The sequence below is a fragment of the Balaenoptera acutorostrata genome, chromosome 2 (assembly GCF_949987535.1).
Source record: "Balaenoptera acutorostrata chromosome 2, mBalAcu1.1, whole genome shotgun sequence".
Classification (NCBI taxonomy): domain Eukaryota; kingdom Metazoa; phylum Chordata; class Mammalia; order Artiodactyla; family Balaenopteridae; genus Balaenoptera; species Balaenoptera acutorostrata.
This window is the reverse complement of record NC_080065.1, coordinates 167,285,341-167,303,052: the sequence shown is the minus strand read 5'-3', so window position 1 is coordinate 167,303,052 and position 17,712 is coordinate 167,285,341. Positions and strand designations below refer to the sequence as shown.

The 17,712-nt window shown below is 40.1% G+C and overlaps 1 protein-coding gene across 8 annotated transcripts in view; it reads right to left on the bottom strand.

The window, feature by feature from the left end:
* MAPK9 (mitogen-activated protein kinase 9) overlaps window positions 1-17,712 on the bottom strand; it is a 60,059-nt gene that overhangs the window by 13,737 nt on the left and 28,610 nt on the right. For 5 of the 8 annotated variants that reach the window (XM_057541320.1, XM_057541321.1, XM_057541324.1 and 2 more), the window contains exons 3-7: window positions 15,227-15,356; window positions 14,273-14,335; window positions 12,672-12,730; window positions 10,107-10,245; window positions 392-557 (exon numbers count right to left, since the gene is read on the bottom strand). In XM_057541320.1, coding sequence (XP_057397303.1) covers window positions 392-557; window positions 10,107-10,245; window positions 12,672-12,730; window positions 14,273-14,335; window positions 15,227-15,356 — 557 coding nt within the window. The remainder of the gene's footprint in view (window positions 1-391; window positions 558-10,106; window positions 10,246-12,671; window positions 12,731-14,272; window positions 14,336-15,226; window positions 15,357-17,712) is intronic. The other 3 variants (XM_057541323.1, XM_057541322.1, XM_057541326.1) reach the window with 1 other exon arrangement.

Sequence of the window (17,712 nt, the reverse complement as noted above, 5' to 3'; positions counted from 1 at the left end):
AAATCAATCTATGTTGCTGGAAATCAGGATAATGGCTTCCTTTGGGGGTTGAGACCCAGAGGGGGGCTGGGGAGGCCTTGGGTGCTGCTGGTTATGTGGGTGTGCTCTCATTGAGCTGCACACTCGGGATTTGCATACTTTTCTGTAAGTATGTTATACTTTGATAAATGTTCAAAAATATTAATTTTAAAAGTGAATTTTTAAAGTGGATAATTTTCGCCAATGGAAATATAAAATTAATTATTTCTCATCTGTGAACTATGATAATCTATGTATAACACAGTCTCCACATTATACTTCATACAGTTCACAGGAAAGAGAAAAAAACTAGTGATGATCAATAGCACTATTTTTACACATCTCGGCCTCTTCCAGTTCTGTCTGTACTCACCGTTCTCTTTGTAGCCCATGCCCAGGATGACTTCAGGTGCCCGATAATACCGCGTTACCACGTAGGGGGTCATCATAAAGTTGGTGCATGCTGTGCGAGCCAGGCCAAAGTCAAGGATCTTAAGGGTACAGTCTGACTTTACTACAATGTTGCTAGGTTTCAAATCCTAGGGCAGAAATGGTTTAAATTAATAAAAGGAACCAAAAGCATGCTAAGTAAACAATCTCACATTGGTAAGGATTTGTGAGGTATGTGAGAGTGCTGGGAGAAGGAGGAAAGTTAGAATTGAACCCTGGGATTTTGGAACCATTTTAGAAAATCCTACTCTCATATTGAAACTAATACAAATCAGCCTAGAGAGGCCAGATGGTTGCCCTTACCCCTGTGTGGAAACCTTCATGACACTCCTTTGCTTAAAACCTTCTGAGAGCTTCCACAACACCCTCTCCTCCCTCGCTCCACGCCTGGTCATCCTTCAGTTCCCAACACTCTGGCTCTTCCCTGCTGTCCAATACAAATATAACTCAATCCACATGTGTAATTTACATTTTCTAATAGCCACCTTAAAAAAAGTGACTAGAAAAGGTAAAATTAATTTAAATATTTTCCTTTACTCCAATACAGTATATTTCCAGAGTATTCATTTTAAAATGTAACCAACATATAAAAATTATTAATGAGATATTTTACATTCTTTTTTTTTGGTACTGTCTTTGAAATCCAGTGTTTATTCACAATTATAGCCACATTCTGAGTACTTAATAGCCTCAGGTGGCTAGTGGCTATAATACTGGACAGCACATAGCTAGACTCCTCTGACCCTGGAATCTTCCAAAGGCTTCTTCTTTCCTTGGAAGAAGAATCTCATGATTACCAACCCCAACTTCCCACCCTTCCCTGGGACCTACCACTCCCCACCACACATACTACCCTCAGAGTCCCTCCTCTGCCCCTCCGAGCATGGGCTCTGTAAGAGGAGGCCTCAAGGGCCTCTCTGTGCTCTCAGCTCTCAGCCCAGAGTCCGGCAGAGCAAACTCTCAGAAAATGTTTGCTGAGTGTACACATCATACTCCACCACACTCTCAACACAACCTATCACTTCTGCAGTTTTTTCCTTCATAACTCTAGGGACTTTCTCCATGGTGATCCCCCACATCCCAGACCCTTCCTCAGCCCACAGGAATTTGACTCTTGCCTTGGACTCCAGCCTGCAAACTCACCCTAGAAACTATGACTTCTAAACAATCCACATCTATTCTTTTCACAAGCGCTTTCCAACGTGTAGCTACAACGTCAAACTGCCAAGTCACACCACACAGTAAGGCCGTCACTTTTAGTGACGTTTCAGGCCCAGCACCTGGTTGAAACTTTCCAATCGATGTGTCACCAACGGGCATAGGTGTGCCTTGAGTGACGGCTGCCAAGTGTTATTGGGATAAGCAGAAAAACACTTAAAAATTACATCAGCTAAAATTATGTTTCATTACTGCTAAGCGCTCTCTTTCTAAACATCCGGAATTCAGTAAAATATAACATAAATATATATCACTTAAAAACATAATTAAAATTCCCACCAAGCCCATGCAGATGCACTGGTCCCTGGCTGGCCCCAGAGCACTTCCGCTGTGCATGTCCCGATGTGGAGATGTGCTGCGGGGAGCACTGCCAACTCACCCACAGCTGCTATTCTGCACAAAGGAAAGTGAGCGAAGAATCAGCCCCACGCTCAAACCAGTGACCCCTTCCTGTGAGAAGGCAATAATGCAGCTAAGGTAAAACAAACCAATCTGTTTCTAGGTTCCCCTTTTAAAACCAAAGAATATGGCAAGAACAGGCATTTCAGAATACAAATCACTAACACATAAAATAATGCTCAACTTCATGAAAATTAAAAACCCAAATGACGAGGAACAATTTTTAGTCTCTCTTCCGGCAACGAGGAAAAGAATGGCAATATCCAGTGCTGGAGGAAGAAGCAGAAACAGACCCTTCCTTACACTGTTGGTGGGGACGTCAATAAGTGCTTTCTTTTTAGGAGACTGATTTTTTAAAAAATTTGAGATGTCTATACTTTACCACCAGCAGCCCCTGAAATCCAACCTGGCCCTGAACTAACACAGAGCCACACGAACAAGGATGATCAGAGTAGTGCCGCCAGCCAGTCTGATGAACTGCTGCGTGATTAGAAAACATGCCCATTCCAGCCACCTCCACCTGTCAGAAGATTGTCCTCTTGCACTGATTTTGTTGGAACAATGCACTTTACTGCCATCTGCTGGAAAACTATGATAACAAAATGCAAACCAAGCTGTCAAAGGTGTGGATTGTTGTCCTGGCAGGACTGGGAGAGGCAGCCCCGCCTCCCAACGCTTGCCGATGGGAAGGTGCTTAAAGAGGTCTCAGGGGGCCTGAGGGCTCCCCACATGCACAGCTGCTCTCCCATCAGTCTCCACACACAACCAGAAGCAGCTTTCCACAAACGAACTGGACTTGTAGTTTGAAGATGGCAGAGTAAAGACAGTTCTGCCCCTTCAAATCTTGAAAACCATCCCGAACAAGGAAAACAAGAAACACACTTTAAAATAAAAATGACACCTAAATTTGGGGGCTTGACCCAGAGTGCGGGGATGGCATCCCTGGGGCAGCCAATAAGGGTGCACGAAATATCTGCAACCAAAAAAGGGCAAGAGCAGAGGAGTGGAAGGTTGAGGCCGTTGCTATTCCTGGTCAGTTCTTGGTCTAGAACCCACTGACTGAAGAGGTGTCCTAAGAGGGAGAACCCTGCACATTGTAACAAGCGTCCACTGCCTTGATTTCCCCACAGGTACCTATGACCCCTTACTCAGGTGACTGCACCTGGGAACAGCAGACATTTGGAGAAGTATTAGACACAAGTTCTAAGTGGACACTGAAAGTCAAAGACTCAAAGCAACATCATGCCTCCTCTAGCTGGTGGTAGGGGGTGAGTTGTGGAGGCCAGGTAATAAATGGAGACTGGTCCAGATCTCTTCCAGCTATATTATGATACAGGCCTAGGGCAAAACTGTGAAAGGATATTGCTGTTCATCTCACATGAGTATGAATGGTTTCTGATCGTCTTTTCTAATCAGTATGGAAGAATGCATCTGCCCAGTCAAAGGCTACATGCCACACCTGAGGCCTTATTAATCTGCTCTAGCAACGACACCGTGTCCAGCACAGCAGCTGCAATCAGGCCTACTGATCAGCTAAGGCTCGATGGTCTACATTGTCTAGCATCCATCTAGTTTCTTCAAGGGCTGGACTAGTGAATTAAACTGAGCTATGAGGGACCACCATCCTCGCATTCTTTAGGTTTTAATGGCAGCATTAATCTTCTCCATTCTCCCCCGCCTCCCAGAGTTCAATAATGTTTTTGATGTACTGTCTTGAGGGGGGCAGTTTCAGGTTTCCACTTGGCCTTCCCCATCATAACTCTTACCTCACAGACCAGAGAACAAATGTAGGGGTCACTCTGCTAAGAGTATCAACTGCCAACTTTATCAGTTCCAATCACACACTCGAGGACTGGGGAGATGACTTGGGTGGGTCCATGGACCCAGTGGCCCATTGTGAGCCACCAGACTTAGACCCCTCAGGAAGGAAGGTCTGGGTCACACTCAGGGAAGGCACAGAGACCTGCCAAGGTGATGGCTGAGGGTGTGAATAATGGAGAGTGGAGAGAATGAGTACCTGTTGTGGCCCCCAGGTCAACTGTAGTGAAAGGGGCTACAGTTGGTCCCTTCCCCTCAGGAAGGGAGGCCCACGGGGAGCCTGAGGGGGCTGCTCCTGACCTGTGTGGAGAAGCAGAGCTGAGGGGGGCAAGGGTGGATGGTGGTAGCCACGAAAATGCCTACCTGGCTCTCTGCTGTGGGAGTGCAACTGACAGACCCCCCACTGAGGTATCCTGACTCTCCCCTCTGCTTATGACAAGGCCACACACCCCACAGTGGCTCTTGGCTAATGACTGCATGGGGAAGGAGGTCCATTCTTATGAGACACCAGATTCCTCTGACGGGCAGCTCCCAACCCTCCTTCGTGCCCTCTCTACTCCAAGGGGTCAGACTGGGCTGACCCCTGTCAGCTTCCCCACCTCCTCTGACTCACTCCCTCTGTTCTTCCTCACAGGCCTTCTCCCGATGCATCTCTTGCATGTCTAATGCCATCGTGGTACACTAATGTCTTCAATGAAAAACCCCACACGCTCTATGGGGAGGGAAGGCAGCAGAGAGGAATAAATGACTTGGCTGAGTGGAGTAAATTCCAACCTCAGTGAGTGGCCCACAGTGAAATAATGTGGACCACAACACCTGGGAAGGGCTTAGGAATTGAATGACAAGTACTGTGGAAGGCAGGATGGGGCAGGGAGCAGGACACTGAGGGATCTGGGGTGGGGGAAGGTTCACAGAAAGGTAAAGGTAGACCTCCCAGATCCACACAGAGGTGTTGGTTCCTCCTTCACTCCTACTGGCCTATTATCTAGAAAAACTGAAACCAAGTTTCCAGACTCAGGCCTCAAGCACAATACCAACAGATCTGCTGGTATGAGGCACAGGAAGGGCATGGGTGAGGGGCCCAGCCTGAAGACAGGGCGCTGTAGTGAAGGTCTGCATTTTGCCACATGAGAACCTCAGCCCCACCCCACACAGCCTTTCATACCAGCAGCAGCCAGACTGCTCTCCCTCAGTCAAGAGACTGGAGCCTTTTCTAGAGAAACTAAATGATGTCCAGAGAAAAGACCTGCAAACAGAGACACCTGTGGCTATGTGTTGCTCTAGAGAAAAACCCCTCATTCAACAATCCCAACCCATGCACTTCCACTTGGCCTTCTAATGCTTCAGTCTTAAATAGGACCAGTGACAAAAGGTCACCAGACATTTGAGGAAAACCTCACATGTGACAGCGAGAGACCAAATGCACTAAAACAAACAAACAAAACAAAACAAAACACAACCTCAGGGGAAAGAAAAACACTGCAGGCAGCAATAGGAAAACTTTAAAGGGACTTCCCTGGCAGTCCAGTGGTTAAGACTCCACGCTCCCAACGCAGGGGGCATGGGTTTGATCCCTGGTCGGGGGACTAAGATTCCGCATGCCACACACAGCGTGCCTAAAAACAAACAAAAAAACCCAAAAAACAAACTTCAAAGAAATTCTAGCCTTGTAGAGATGATAGTGCCTCCATGCAGGAAGAACAAAATGCTATTTACAATAGCCAAGACATGGAAGCAGCTCAAGCGGCTATCAACAGACGACTGAATAAGAAGATGTGGTATGTGTGTGTGTATATGTATATACACACACAATGGAATATTACTCAGCCATAAAAAAAGGAATGAAATACTGCCATTTGCAGCAACATGAATGGATCTAGAGAATATTATGCTTAGTGAAATAAGTCAGAGAACGACAAATACTATATGATATCACTTGGAATCTAAAAAATGATACAAATGAATATATATACAAAACAGAAACAGACTCACAGATATAGAAAACAAATTTGTGGTTAACAAAAGGGAGAGGGAAGAGGGGTATGGGATTAACAGATACAAATTAACAGATACAAATTAGGGGTATGGGATTAACAGATACAAACTACCATATATAAAGTAGGTAAGCAACAAGGAAATACTGTATAGCACAGGGAATTACACCCATTACCTTGTAATAACCTGCAATGGAATGTAATCTGAAAAACTACTGAATCACTATGCTGTACACCTGAAACTAACACAATATTGTAAATCAACCATACTCCAATTAAAAAAAGAACAAAATGATATAAAAAGGAACTTTTAAAGATAAAAAAGAGCTCCAACTAACTGGTACTTCAGAGAAAGACAGAATAAAGAACACAGTAAAGAAGGCATTCTGAAAGAAATAATAAAAATTTTCCAGAACTCTATGGCATGTTCTTCCAGACTGAAGTGCCCACCAAGTGCCCACCACAATTAATGAAAAAAATTTCCATATCAAAGCATATCATCCTAACATTTCAGAATACAAGAAATAAAGAAACTTTAAAAAATGTTTCCAAAGATAAAACAAAACCCAAACCAGGGCACTTGCAAAGGATCAGTAATAAGAATGGCATTAGAAAGTTCAAAAGCCATACAACACTACACTACAACAGGGTACTGAATTTACACCTTAGAGGGGAACTGATTTGTAACTAAGAATTTTATATCCAACAGAATTATTAATCATGTGATAGGGCAGAATAAAGAGTTTCAGATATCTGAGGCCTCAAAAACTTTACTTCCCATGCACCACTTCTGGGGAAGCTATTGGAGGATATGTCCCACCAAAACAAAGGAGAGATGGGGACCAGGAAGAGGGCTCCAACTCCAGAGAGAGGTGAAGGAAATCCCCAGGAAAACGCTGGGGCGAGGTCCAGGATAAGGTCTCTGCATCAGGTATGGGGGCAGCCAGTCCAGATGCGAGCAGGGCTGAGGCGCCAGGAGACGATCAAGGTGATGGAACAGCTAAGACATTTGGATGCAGTGAGAGAAGACTTAGATACCTGGCAGAAACCTTAGGGTTTAATTAGCAGTAAGGACGTGGAAAACTGCTCTCTCCTAAAACAAACAAACAACAAAGACCAAAACTCTAACAAATAAAAGACAAGTGTTGTTAACTCTAGGGACAAAAAGTTGAAAGGAAAAGAAATATAATCATGGTGCAAATATAGGCTTAGCTGTGAAAAGCGTTTATAGGGTCACGATGACGTAAAACACACTATGGACACTGATCCAAACCAATTACATTGTAACTATACTGGGAGGACAGGGGGACAGGAAAGGTGGCAGGTGAGGGGCACGATTGGTGAAAGAGGGCTAAATCAGTACCTTATGTCCCAAACTGAAGAAAGATCAACAAATAGAGATCTCATCATATTATTTCAAGATATGGAGATAAACACCAAAATAACAGCTAAAAAAACTGAAAGAATTTGTTCTGGGGAGAGAGAAATAAGAGGGAGGAGGTGGGGGCTCTTTTTTAGTAAGTATTTGTAAAACTATTTGATCCTTGATAAAAATACAAAACAGATCGACCAACTTATTCAGCAAGTTGCAGAACAATATATGTACAAGATGATCCTGTTTTTGAAAAATGTAAGTTAAAAAGGACGTAAGTATAGACAGATATGCTGGTATTAGCATCAGTAAGAAGATGTGTCAGTGTAAAGTTAGGAAGGAAACACACCCAACTGCCATCACTGGCCTCCTCCAGGTGACAATGGAGGGCTGGGGACTTCCATTCAATTTTTTGAATTATACAAGGTAAAAACTGGTGGGATTACAGGTGTTTTATTTTTCAAGTAATTAAATTTTATGTTTAGAACGAAACCATCTTAGTAAGCAAAACCGAATGTTTGTATTTATGCCTATGGTATAGTATACAGAAAAAAGGACAGGAAAAGTTCACAGAAAACCGTTAACAGGCTAAAGGGATAACTGCGGTTCATCACCTCTTGGGACCTGGAGGGGTGGTGGGTGTGCAAACAGGTGCCTTATCTACCTTTCCCACAATGACCACGTGGTACTTTCACAGCAGACACAAAGTCTGGCAGACCCACAAATGTGTGAACAGGAGGGCATAAGACAAGGGGAGGGAGACCCAGTTGGGAGGTAAATGGGATGGAGAGGTGGTTGGCGGAATCATGCTGGGCAAACCAAAACTTCCTTGGACCTTCTGGTCCGCAGGCATGGGCCTAAACTGCAGGGATGGACCATCACCTAACAAAGGCACGTGCATGCTGCAGCTCTTACAAGGCCCCCTAAAACGGGAGGATATTGCTTCCCCATGTATGTCTGGGCCCAAGAGGGGAGATACAAGCAAGACAAACTGTTTCCTTTTACAAAATTAATAAGGCCTAACATAATGAAGCCTAATAATCTGGGAACTTATTCTCAGTTAAGACTTTAGTACAAAATATATTTAAGAGGAATTAAGAGTGCCTTAATTTATATAAAGGTCTGTGAATGTTTTAGGAAGAGAAATAGAATGTTATGCTGGGAAATCTTTATTTTTAATTAAAAAGACTAGTGTTACTATTTTTAAAGCAAATTTGTCAACAGTATTTATATAATTTAAACTGAACACTTGGTGGCAGCAAAGGCTGTATTTTAAATGACTGAAGACTGGTCAGGAATTTTTGTGCCAGGCCCCCAGCAGGCACTGGGAGGGCCAGGACTGGCCTCAGGCTGCAGACCTCACTCAGGCCTCATGCTCACAAGGGGCAAGAGTTTGGGCCTCTCTGGATTGGTGGGCTCTGCTACTGTGTTAGGCCTCTGTTCAGTGGCTGTGATGGAAACAGCCTTTCCTGGCACCCAACAGATCCAAAAGAATTACTACTACTACACCATCAAAAATCTCTCTATTCTTTTTTGTATGAAAAGGCTTCATTGTTTTTGTCTCACTATCTTCTTCCCCCCACAGATTTCAGTTCAGAGAAAATACAACTTCTTGCTGTTGAAACATAATATTGAAAGACAGTCTGTCAACAAAATTAGTATAGTAATAATTTAAGGAATGCTAAGAATGTTTTCAATAAAACTATATTATCTTTGCCTCTAGTCTCACTCAACATTATAGTTGCTAAAAAACAAACAAACAGGGCTTCCCTGGTGGCGCAGTGGTTGAGAGTCTGCCTGCCAATGCAGGGGACACGGGTTCGAGCCCTGGCCTGGGAAGATCCCACATGCCGTGCAGCGACTAGGCCCGTGAGCCACAATTGCTGAGCCTGCGCCTCTGGAGCCTGTGCTCCGCAACAAGAGAGGCCGCGATAGTGAGAGGCCCGCGCACCGCGATGAAGAGTGGCCCCCGCTCGCCGCAACTGGAGAAAGCCCTCGCACAGAAACGAAGACCCAACACAGCCATAAATAAATAAATTAAATTAAATTTAAAAAAAAAGTAGAAAAAAAACAACAACAAACAAAAAACCAAACAAAAAAACACAACTCTATCATAATCTGCTCACACAGCGGTACAAGTGAAGAAAATAACAAAAACTCATAAAACCAGCTTAGAGAATATCTCTCTGGTTTTAAATATGTACCCCCTGACAGGCAACACCATCATTCAAATTCCAGCCTTGGCCTAGTCAAGAGGTCTGCTTGGAGCCTTTCCAAAAGCTCCCAGCAGTATGGCTGGGATGCTGGAGTGGTAGAATTTTACGATGTAAGCAATGAACACTTGGGCCATAATTCACGTAAGACTTCTCAAGCAACTGTATCATATACTACTTGGCTCTAACTTTCCCCCACCCCAAATCCAAATTCCTTGCTCACTAAAAATGGGATTTCAAATATGGAAAAACTATTAACACCAGGTAAATCTGGGTAAAGAGTAAGGTTCTTTGTCCTATTCTTGCAATTTTTCTCTAAGTTTTAAGTTACTTTCAAATAAAAACTTAAAAAAAAAAAGAAGTATTCTTCTGCAGTACTAGTCTAAACAGCTGGCTCATGCCTGCATCCAGGGTGGCTCACATGGGCCCAGGCAAACCAGGCATTCCACAAATGTCTTCTAATCTCAACTATATTTGGAAGAGTAACATGATCCCATAGTTTATTTGGATTGTCAACATTGACAAATTTTTAAAGAATATTATGTTCTTTTGTAACTGGAGATTATGACAACGAAATGATTGTGATTAAAAAACAAAACAAAACAATATGGTATCACTACTTACTCTATGAATTATACCAGCTGAATGTAGATGTTTAATACCACAGAGCATCTGGTAAAGAAGGTAGGACATTCTTTCATGGTCCAACTCCATATGAATAACCTGACATAAGTTAGCATCCATTAATTCCATAACCAAATACCTGAGGAAATAAATGATCAGCCATGTACACATGAAAATTATCCAAAATTCCTCTATGGTTATTGAACTAGAATTTTTATGAAATAGTAATAACTTACCACCTAGTCACTGCACTGGCTAAAGTAAAAAGATAACTTGTTTTCCCTAAACATTTATAAGGTATCTTGAAAAGAAGCAAATGTATAATGAAAGTTTGTAAAAGTTTTCAAAAAATAAAAATAAAAACAACTAACAACAAAATGCCTTTCAAGTTAAGTACAAAACAATTTTTATATCATAGTAAATAGAATCTCAAACATTCAAATTCTCCTATATTTAAAAATTTTTGCTATTGGATCATTCTTACCAACATAGAAACCATGCTGTTACTGCTCTCATCTTAAGAAAACTTTTGACCTTACTTCCCCCACTAGCTACCATCCTATATTTTTGCTCCCTCTGCAAGCAAAACTCCCCAAAGAGGTGTCTACACTTATCATCTCCAGTTTTTTCTCCCATTTTTCCTTAACCCCACGTTAATCAGGCTTTTGCCCCCACCACTTTGCTGAAACTGTCCTCAAGGCTCCATGTTGGCCTTCCGTGCTGCTAAATCCAATGGCCAGTCCTACAATCCTGGCTGACTGTGCCTTTCTCCTATCCCCAGCTTCTTACTGTTGAAGTGCCAGCACTCGGTACTTGGTCTTCTTTTCTCTAACTGTACTTACAATCTTGGTGATCTCTGGTCTCTGGTCTCAAGACTTTAAATACCATCTATAGACTGACAACTACCAAATTAATACCTTCAACCCAGACCCCCCTGCTGAACTCCAGGCTCATTTATCTAACTGCCTATTTCACAGTTCCACTTGGGTGTCCAATAGACATCTTGAACTAAAACTGAGTTCCGGATTCTACCCTACCCCGAAATCTGTTCTTCCTGTAGCCTTCCACATCTCAGTTGAGAGCACTTTTATCCTTCTGGTGCTCAGGCCAAAACTCGAAGTGTTGTTCTCAGCTCCTCTTTCTCTCATACCACACATCCTCTCTAGGAGCAAACACCGGGGTTCTACCTTCAAAACAGCATCAGCATCCTATCTCTTGCCTTTACCATCACTATCACCCCTCTGGTCTAAATGCAGCCATCATAATCTCTCACCTGAATTGCTGCAATAGCCTCCTGACTGGTCTTCTGTGTCCTACCCCTAACAGTGGGTTCTCGACCCAGAAACCGAAGTTATTCTTTTAAAACATAAGTCAGATAAGCTCACTCTTCCTGCTGAAAGTCTTACTGACTTGTAAAGGAAAATCCTTACAATGGTCTAGAGGCCCAGCAGTGTCTGGCCCTGTCACTTCTTTGAGCCCATCTCTTCAACTTTCCTCTGCTTCCTCTGATCCAGCCACACTGGCTCTTGCTGTTCTTAGAACACACCAGGCACACTCCCCCTTCTGCTCCTTTACACTGCCTGTTCCTTCTATCTTGATACTACCCTCCCCCAAATATCTGTAGGACTAACCCCCTCACTTCCTTGAAGGCTTTCTTCAAATGTCACCAATCCAGTGAGGTCCTTCCCTAACTACCCTACTTAAAGTTGCAACCTGACTCCTAACGCCCAGCACTTCTGATCCCCCTTACCCAGCTCCATTTCTTCTACATTTGCCACACATCCTAATGAATGACATCATTTCCTTATTTGTTATGTTGACTGTCTATCTTCCCTGGCTTTCCTGCAAGCTCTAGGAAGAAATATGACCACCTGCAATTCTTAAAAAATGAAAGGGATTTTTGCTGTTTTGGTCACTAAAGTATGTCAAGTTCAAGAGAGTGCCTAGCACACGGTTGGCAATCAAATATTTGTTTGGTTTTTTTTTTGGCCTCACCGTGTGGCTTGCGGGCTGAAAGCATGGCGTCCTAACCACTGGACTGCCAGGGAATTCCTGGCAATCAAATATTTGTTGAATGAATGAATGAATACATGAATAAATTTAGGATAAAGTTGTGCATTATATCTCAATAATAAATTAATATTTCATTTCATCATTACTAAGATAATTCTATTTCAGATTTTGGAAGTTTAATGACTTACCCATTTCAAATAATAATTATAAACACCCAAACCCTACAATCTTGGCTTTCAGGGGACTAGAGAAAAACATGTTATATTTTATATTTCAGTAAAGGACATCAGCAGCATTAACGGCACTGTCTGCTCTGAAGAATTATTTTCAGTCCTCCTTTATCTGTTGTAGAAATGATAACCATCTAGGCACAAATAGTTGAATATTATTATTCATTTTCCTTAATATTCTCTTCCACAGAGAAAAGTGGCTAGGATATTACTTAAAAATGTGTTCTCACCTATATTTCCTAAGTAAAAAAAGCAGTTACTTTCTTTTCTAAATTTTCAGTCTTTGATGAGCAGTGTATTACTGAATAAAAATTATACTTACACATCTTGAAATTCTTCTAGAGTTTTTTGTGGTGTAAACACATTTAACAAACTAATTATCTGAAAAGAGAAAATTATATCTCAGCATGTCAAATGACTCTACTTGATTATAAAAATTAAGTTTAACATTAAAGTGTATTAAAACTACAAAAAAAAATCACAGCAGAGCTTTGTATTTATTATTATTGTTATTGCTTTTACCAAAACATTCTATTACACAGCATTTGAAAAAACCTAAATGATTAGGATTCTCATCTTGGAAATAATATGCACTTTTAATCAAATCATGTTTATGTGTCCCCAGTAACTTATTATTATAGAATTTTAACACATAATGCCTTTCTAGCTCTGAACATAAAAAAGTAGCAATTACAAGTAGAAAAACACTAAATAAAGCAATATGTTAACTCTGAAAACTTAAATACAATATGCAAATTTCTAAAAAGTGTTGAAATGTGAAGGCTAAGCTTATATTTTTGGTATGATAAAGATGAAATGCCTCATAGCATTACCTATTTACATTACCTTTACGTAAGGAGGATTCAAGAACTGACCCCACCACAGGCCTTGGTCCTGGCACCCCAATGGTTAAACAATGAATTCTGCTGCTTGAGCATCAAACACACGTCCTCAATCATTTCAAATGACTGAGGGAAAGATGAATTATTCGGTATATAGGATTGGAGTGGCTGGCTAGCCAAGGGGAAAAAAAAACTAGATTCATACTTCAATCTTTACACCAAGATAAACTCAAAATGGAACAAAAATTTAAATCTAAAACATGAAACCATGAAACATTAAAATATGAATAAACATTTATACAATTCTGGTGTAGAAAAGTCTTTTCTAAGCATGGCAGGAAACCTAGGAGATTTGATTATGTTAAACAACAACAACAACAATCAGTATGACAAAAACAACCTGAATTAGGTCAGATGGAAAAGAAGTGAGGGTTGACAGCTTTAATATACGAAGATCTTCTATAAATGTGTAAGAAAGAAACCAACAGTCCTAGAGAAAAATGGACAAAGGCCATGAAAAACAAACTCTCAAGAAATAAAAATAAATGGCTAATAGAGATATGGAAAGAAAATCAACCTCACAAATAAAAATAAGGTATCATTTGTCATCTATCAGTTTGGTAAGGTAAAACAAAAAATCAACAATATATAGCTCTGGGGTATTTTGAAATAAAAGACATACTCAGATACTCAATAAAAGTATAAAATTGACAGTCTTCCTTGAGGTTAATTTGTCAGTATATATTATTAAAACCAAAGTGTGCATAGTCTTTGACCCAGCAATCTTGGCCAAGGAATTCACCTGGACAAGTGTGCAAAGATGCAATGTATAAGGACGTTCACTGCAGCACTGCTTATAATAGCAAAAAACTGGAAACAATCTAAATATCTGATAATAGGTGATTGGTTAAATGAATTACTGTGCATCTGTACTATGTAGCCATTTAAAAAATGGTTTATATCTATGTTCATTAATGTATATGAGATCTAGCAACATTCCACTAGGGAAAAAGCAGGATGCATAATAACATAACTGAGCTTATTTATGTATGTGTGTACATATATGCATAAGAATGCTCACCAAAATGTTAATGATAGTGACCTGTGGGTGGTGGGATTCAAGGATTTTTCTTTCTTGTTTATACTGTTTGAATTAAAAAAAATAATAAACATATTTTTTTGTAACCTGAGAAAAAAACTTTTTTACTTTTTTTTTAAACCTGTAAAATAAAGCATGCACTGGAGAATTTAAAAACAAACTCAAACCACAGACTCAAAAGATTGAACCTATCTTAGTTTTGTGTTTAATGTCCCTACCCCAGAAAAATCCAGCATAAATGTTACAACAAAAGGAGCCATATAGAGTTGAGTGTACTTTTAAATACTTATCCCCCCCACCCCATAACAAAAAGAGGTCACATGGGAGGGGATCTCCAAAGCCCCTGCCAGACTTAACATTTTATAATTTTATAACATGGCAAGGTTATCAAAATCATGTTCAAAATAATGCTCAGGCATCAGTAGTAGAACATAAAATGTGCCTGAGTACCTCATTTTCTAGAGATATACTGTTTTTCCTTAAAATTTACAACGCTTTGATTTCTGTAGAGATGCCAAGTACAACTATCTTGAATATAACATCATCTAATAACGTTTATTTGAATAAATGTGAATATGTAAAAGCTACTTATAGAACAACGTTGTTCTAAAAAGTATTTAGATATTTCTCAATTTGCCAGGTCAATACTGTTGCCATTTTATACACAGGGAAACAGTGAAAACCAAATGGTCACAAGGTTAATTGACATTCCCATCCGTGTTGAGTGACCTAAATTCCTATGGACCATGGTGCCTCTTGCTGACTTCAATATCCCCAATGCTGATTAAAAATTCTGTCAATAAAATATAAGCATTTAAATAGTATTTTTATCACTAGTTTACCCTAGGTCTAAGCTCATTGTATCTCCAAAGACCCAGATGATTATGACAGCATTGACAACATTAAAGTATTAGAGGAAACATAGACATAACTTACATTTTTATGATTGACACATTTTAAGAGGACAAGTTCACGATAAGCTCTCTTTGCATGAGTCTGATTCTGAAAAGGACGGCTTAGTTTCTTGACTGCAACATTTATCCCAAGAACTGTATCAAAAGCAGCACTATAATTAAGAAATATAATAGGCAACCCATTAGGATGATTTTGGAATATACAGCAATGCAGAGTGTACATTCAATGTATTATCTTTTTAAATGAATAACAAATAAGGAAAAATCTGCTTGCTTCCACTCTGGTACTTCTGCACATTAAGAGCAAGGTGAGCTGGCTGAGAGCGCAGGACGAACGGACTCCTCTGCAGAGGCGCCACCACGGCAGCTGAAGCTAGGATGGGATTCAGCAATCCTTTGCACATGGACGTCTCATTATATTAGTTGAGATCATTATGTTCAGAACCAAGTAATTTAATACAGAGCATGTAAGACTGCTCAGGAAACAAAATCTTCAGTTTAAATATGCCAATAAGTTGAAAAAAAAGTCACTGGTATCACAGAGTAAAATATAAGTATATTCTGGAGTATCACAGTGGAGAAAATGGTTTGAACTCATGAGACGGATATAATAAATCTAAGTTTTGATTGATTGTGTTTTTCCCAGATGTAAGAATCTAAAAAGAAAACAGAAGCCAAAATCTCAGCTCATGGTAAATCCCCAAGATACAAAATCCCTAACATAAGCAATTGCTATATATAAAATTCTGCTAGAAATACCTCCTCATACTACTATGGTAAGAAATAAAATCTTCTAGGGGCTGTGTTTCCAGAATCTCAAGTTCCCAGCTGAAATTTATGATTGATTTTCCTCCAGAAAATAGACAGGAAAAATTGAGTACCTTCTGTACTAGTTTCAAGCTAGCACTAACAGTATGATTGCTGTCACTGTTACCTTTTGGCTCCTTATCAGGGGTTAAAAGCTGCTAAAGACCATCTGAGAACCTAAGCACCATTTAAAATACTGTTTCTATTTATTTATTCTATTCAGTTTATAACACTGTTTGCACTTATTCACTTCTATTAATTTTTTTTTGCCAAAAAACCCAAACTTAATTCAATTTTAACTTTTTTAAATTGAAGGCTGTCTGCTGTAGCATTTGGTTAAGAATTATTAGAAGTTTCATGTTACTTTGGAATTACTTTTTCTTTAATTCAGTTCACATTATGTGTTCATGTATACACAGATGTAAAATCACATGCCCAGGGACTTCCCTGGTGGTCCAGTGGTAAAGAATCAGCCTTCCAATTCAGGGGACTTGGGTTGGATCCCTGGTTGGGGAACTACGATCCCACATGCTGTGGGGCAACTAAGCCTGTGTGCCACAACTACTGAGCTCATGTGCCGCAAACTGCAGAGCCCACGCGCTCTGGAGCCTATGGGCCACAAGTAGAGAGAAGCCCGCATGCCACAAGGAAAGATCCCGCACGCCTCAATGAAGACCCTGCGTGCCACAACTAGGACCTGATGCAGCCAAAAAAATAATAAAGAAAATAAATAAATTAATTAAAATCATATGCCCATATTCAAATGTAATATTCATATGGATTATAAAATGTTAAAAATAAATCTATTTGTGAAACAAATCATTAATTAATACATACACATGTGATTTGTACTTATATATATATATATTTCTCAGTCTTGAGAATTTAAAAACAGACACACCTTTTTTGGTCTCAAAAGTTTTTGTCCAATGAGCCAAATGGACCAATTCTGAATATCTGAGCGGACTCATGCTTCCCCATTCCTAGTTCCAACTCCAGGAGTAGCTACCTTCAGTTATTCCTGGCTTTACTTCTTTTAGTAATATCTCAACTCCAAAGAATATACTTTTATCACTATTTCCTCATTTATCAACTTCAGAAATTAGCTATTTACTCCCCGTTATGAAAACTGAGGATTTAGTCACTTAGTTGAAACCCCCAACTCCTCCTAGTTTTTTGTTCTCATGTTATTTTTAACTTTTCCCTTGGTCACCCTTGTAACTTTAAATAACATGCCTAAACTTGTTGCATCAACTTTCAAAGGAATCTCTTGCTCCCCACTACGTAAAATGAGAATATTACACTTCATCTCCTTTTTCCTCCAGCTCTCTGATCTCTTTTCCTCCAATTTCTGTCTTAAATGGTCAAGTTTAATAACACATCTTTCAATCTCTATAATTAAATCTTCTGTGTTTCTTCCTTAGGATGTGTCTAAAAGTTGAAAATCAACTTACAGAGTGTATGTATGTATGTGCACACATGTAAACATTACTAATTTCAGAGCGAGGATTACATTTCATTTCTAAAGATCACATGACCCTTGCCACTCATAAGAGAATGTGATTGTTTCCTCCATTAAGGTTAAATGGATTCTCTTCTAACATTCCATAAGTTCTCAAACATCATGCCACTTTAAATTTGTTTTATTCTTAGATCATGACTTTTTCTAACTTTTCTACCACAAGTTTCTAATAAACGTTT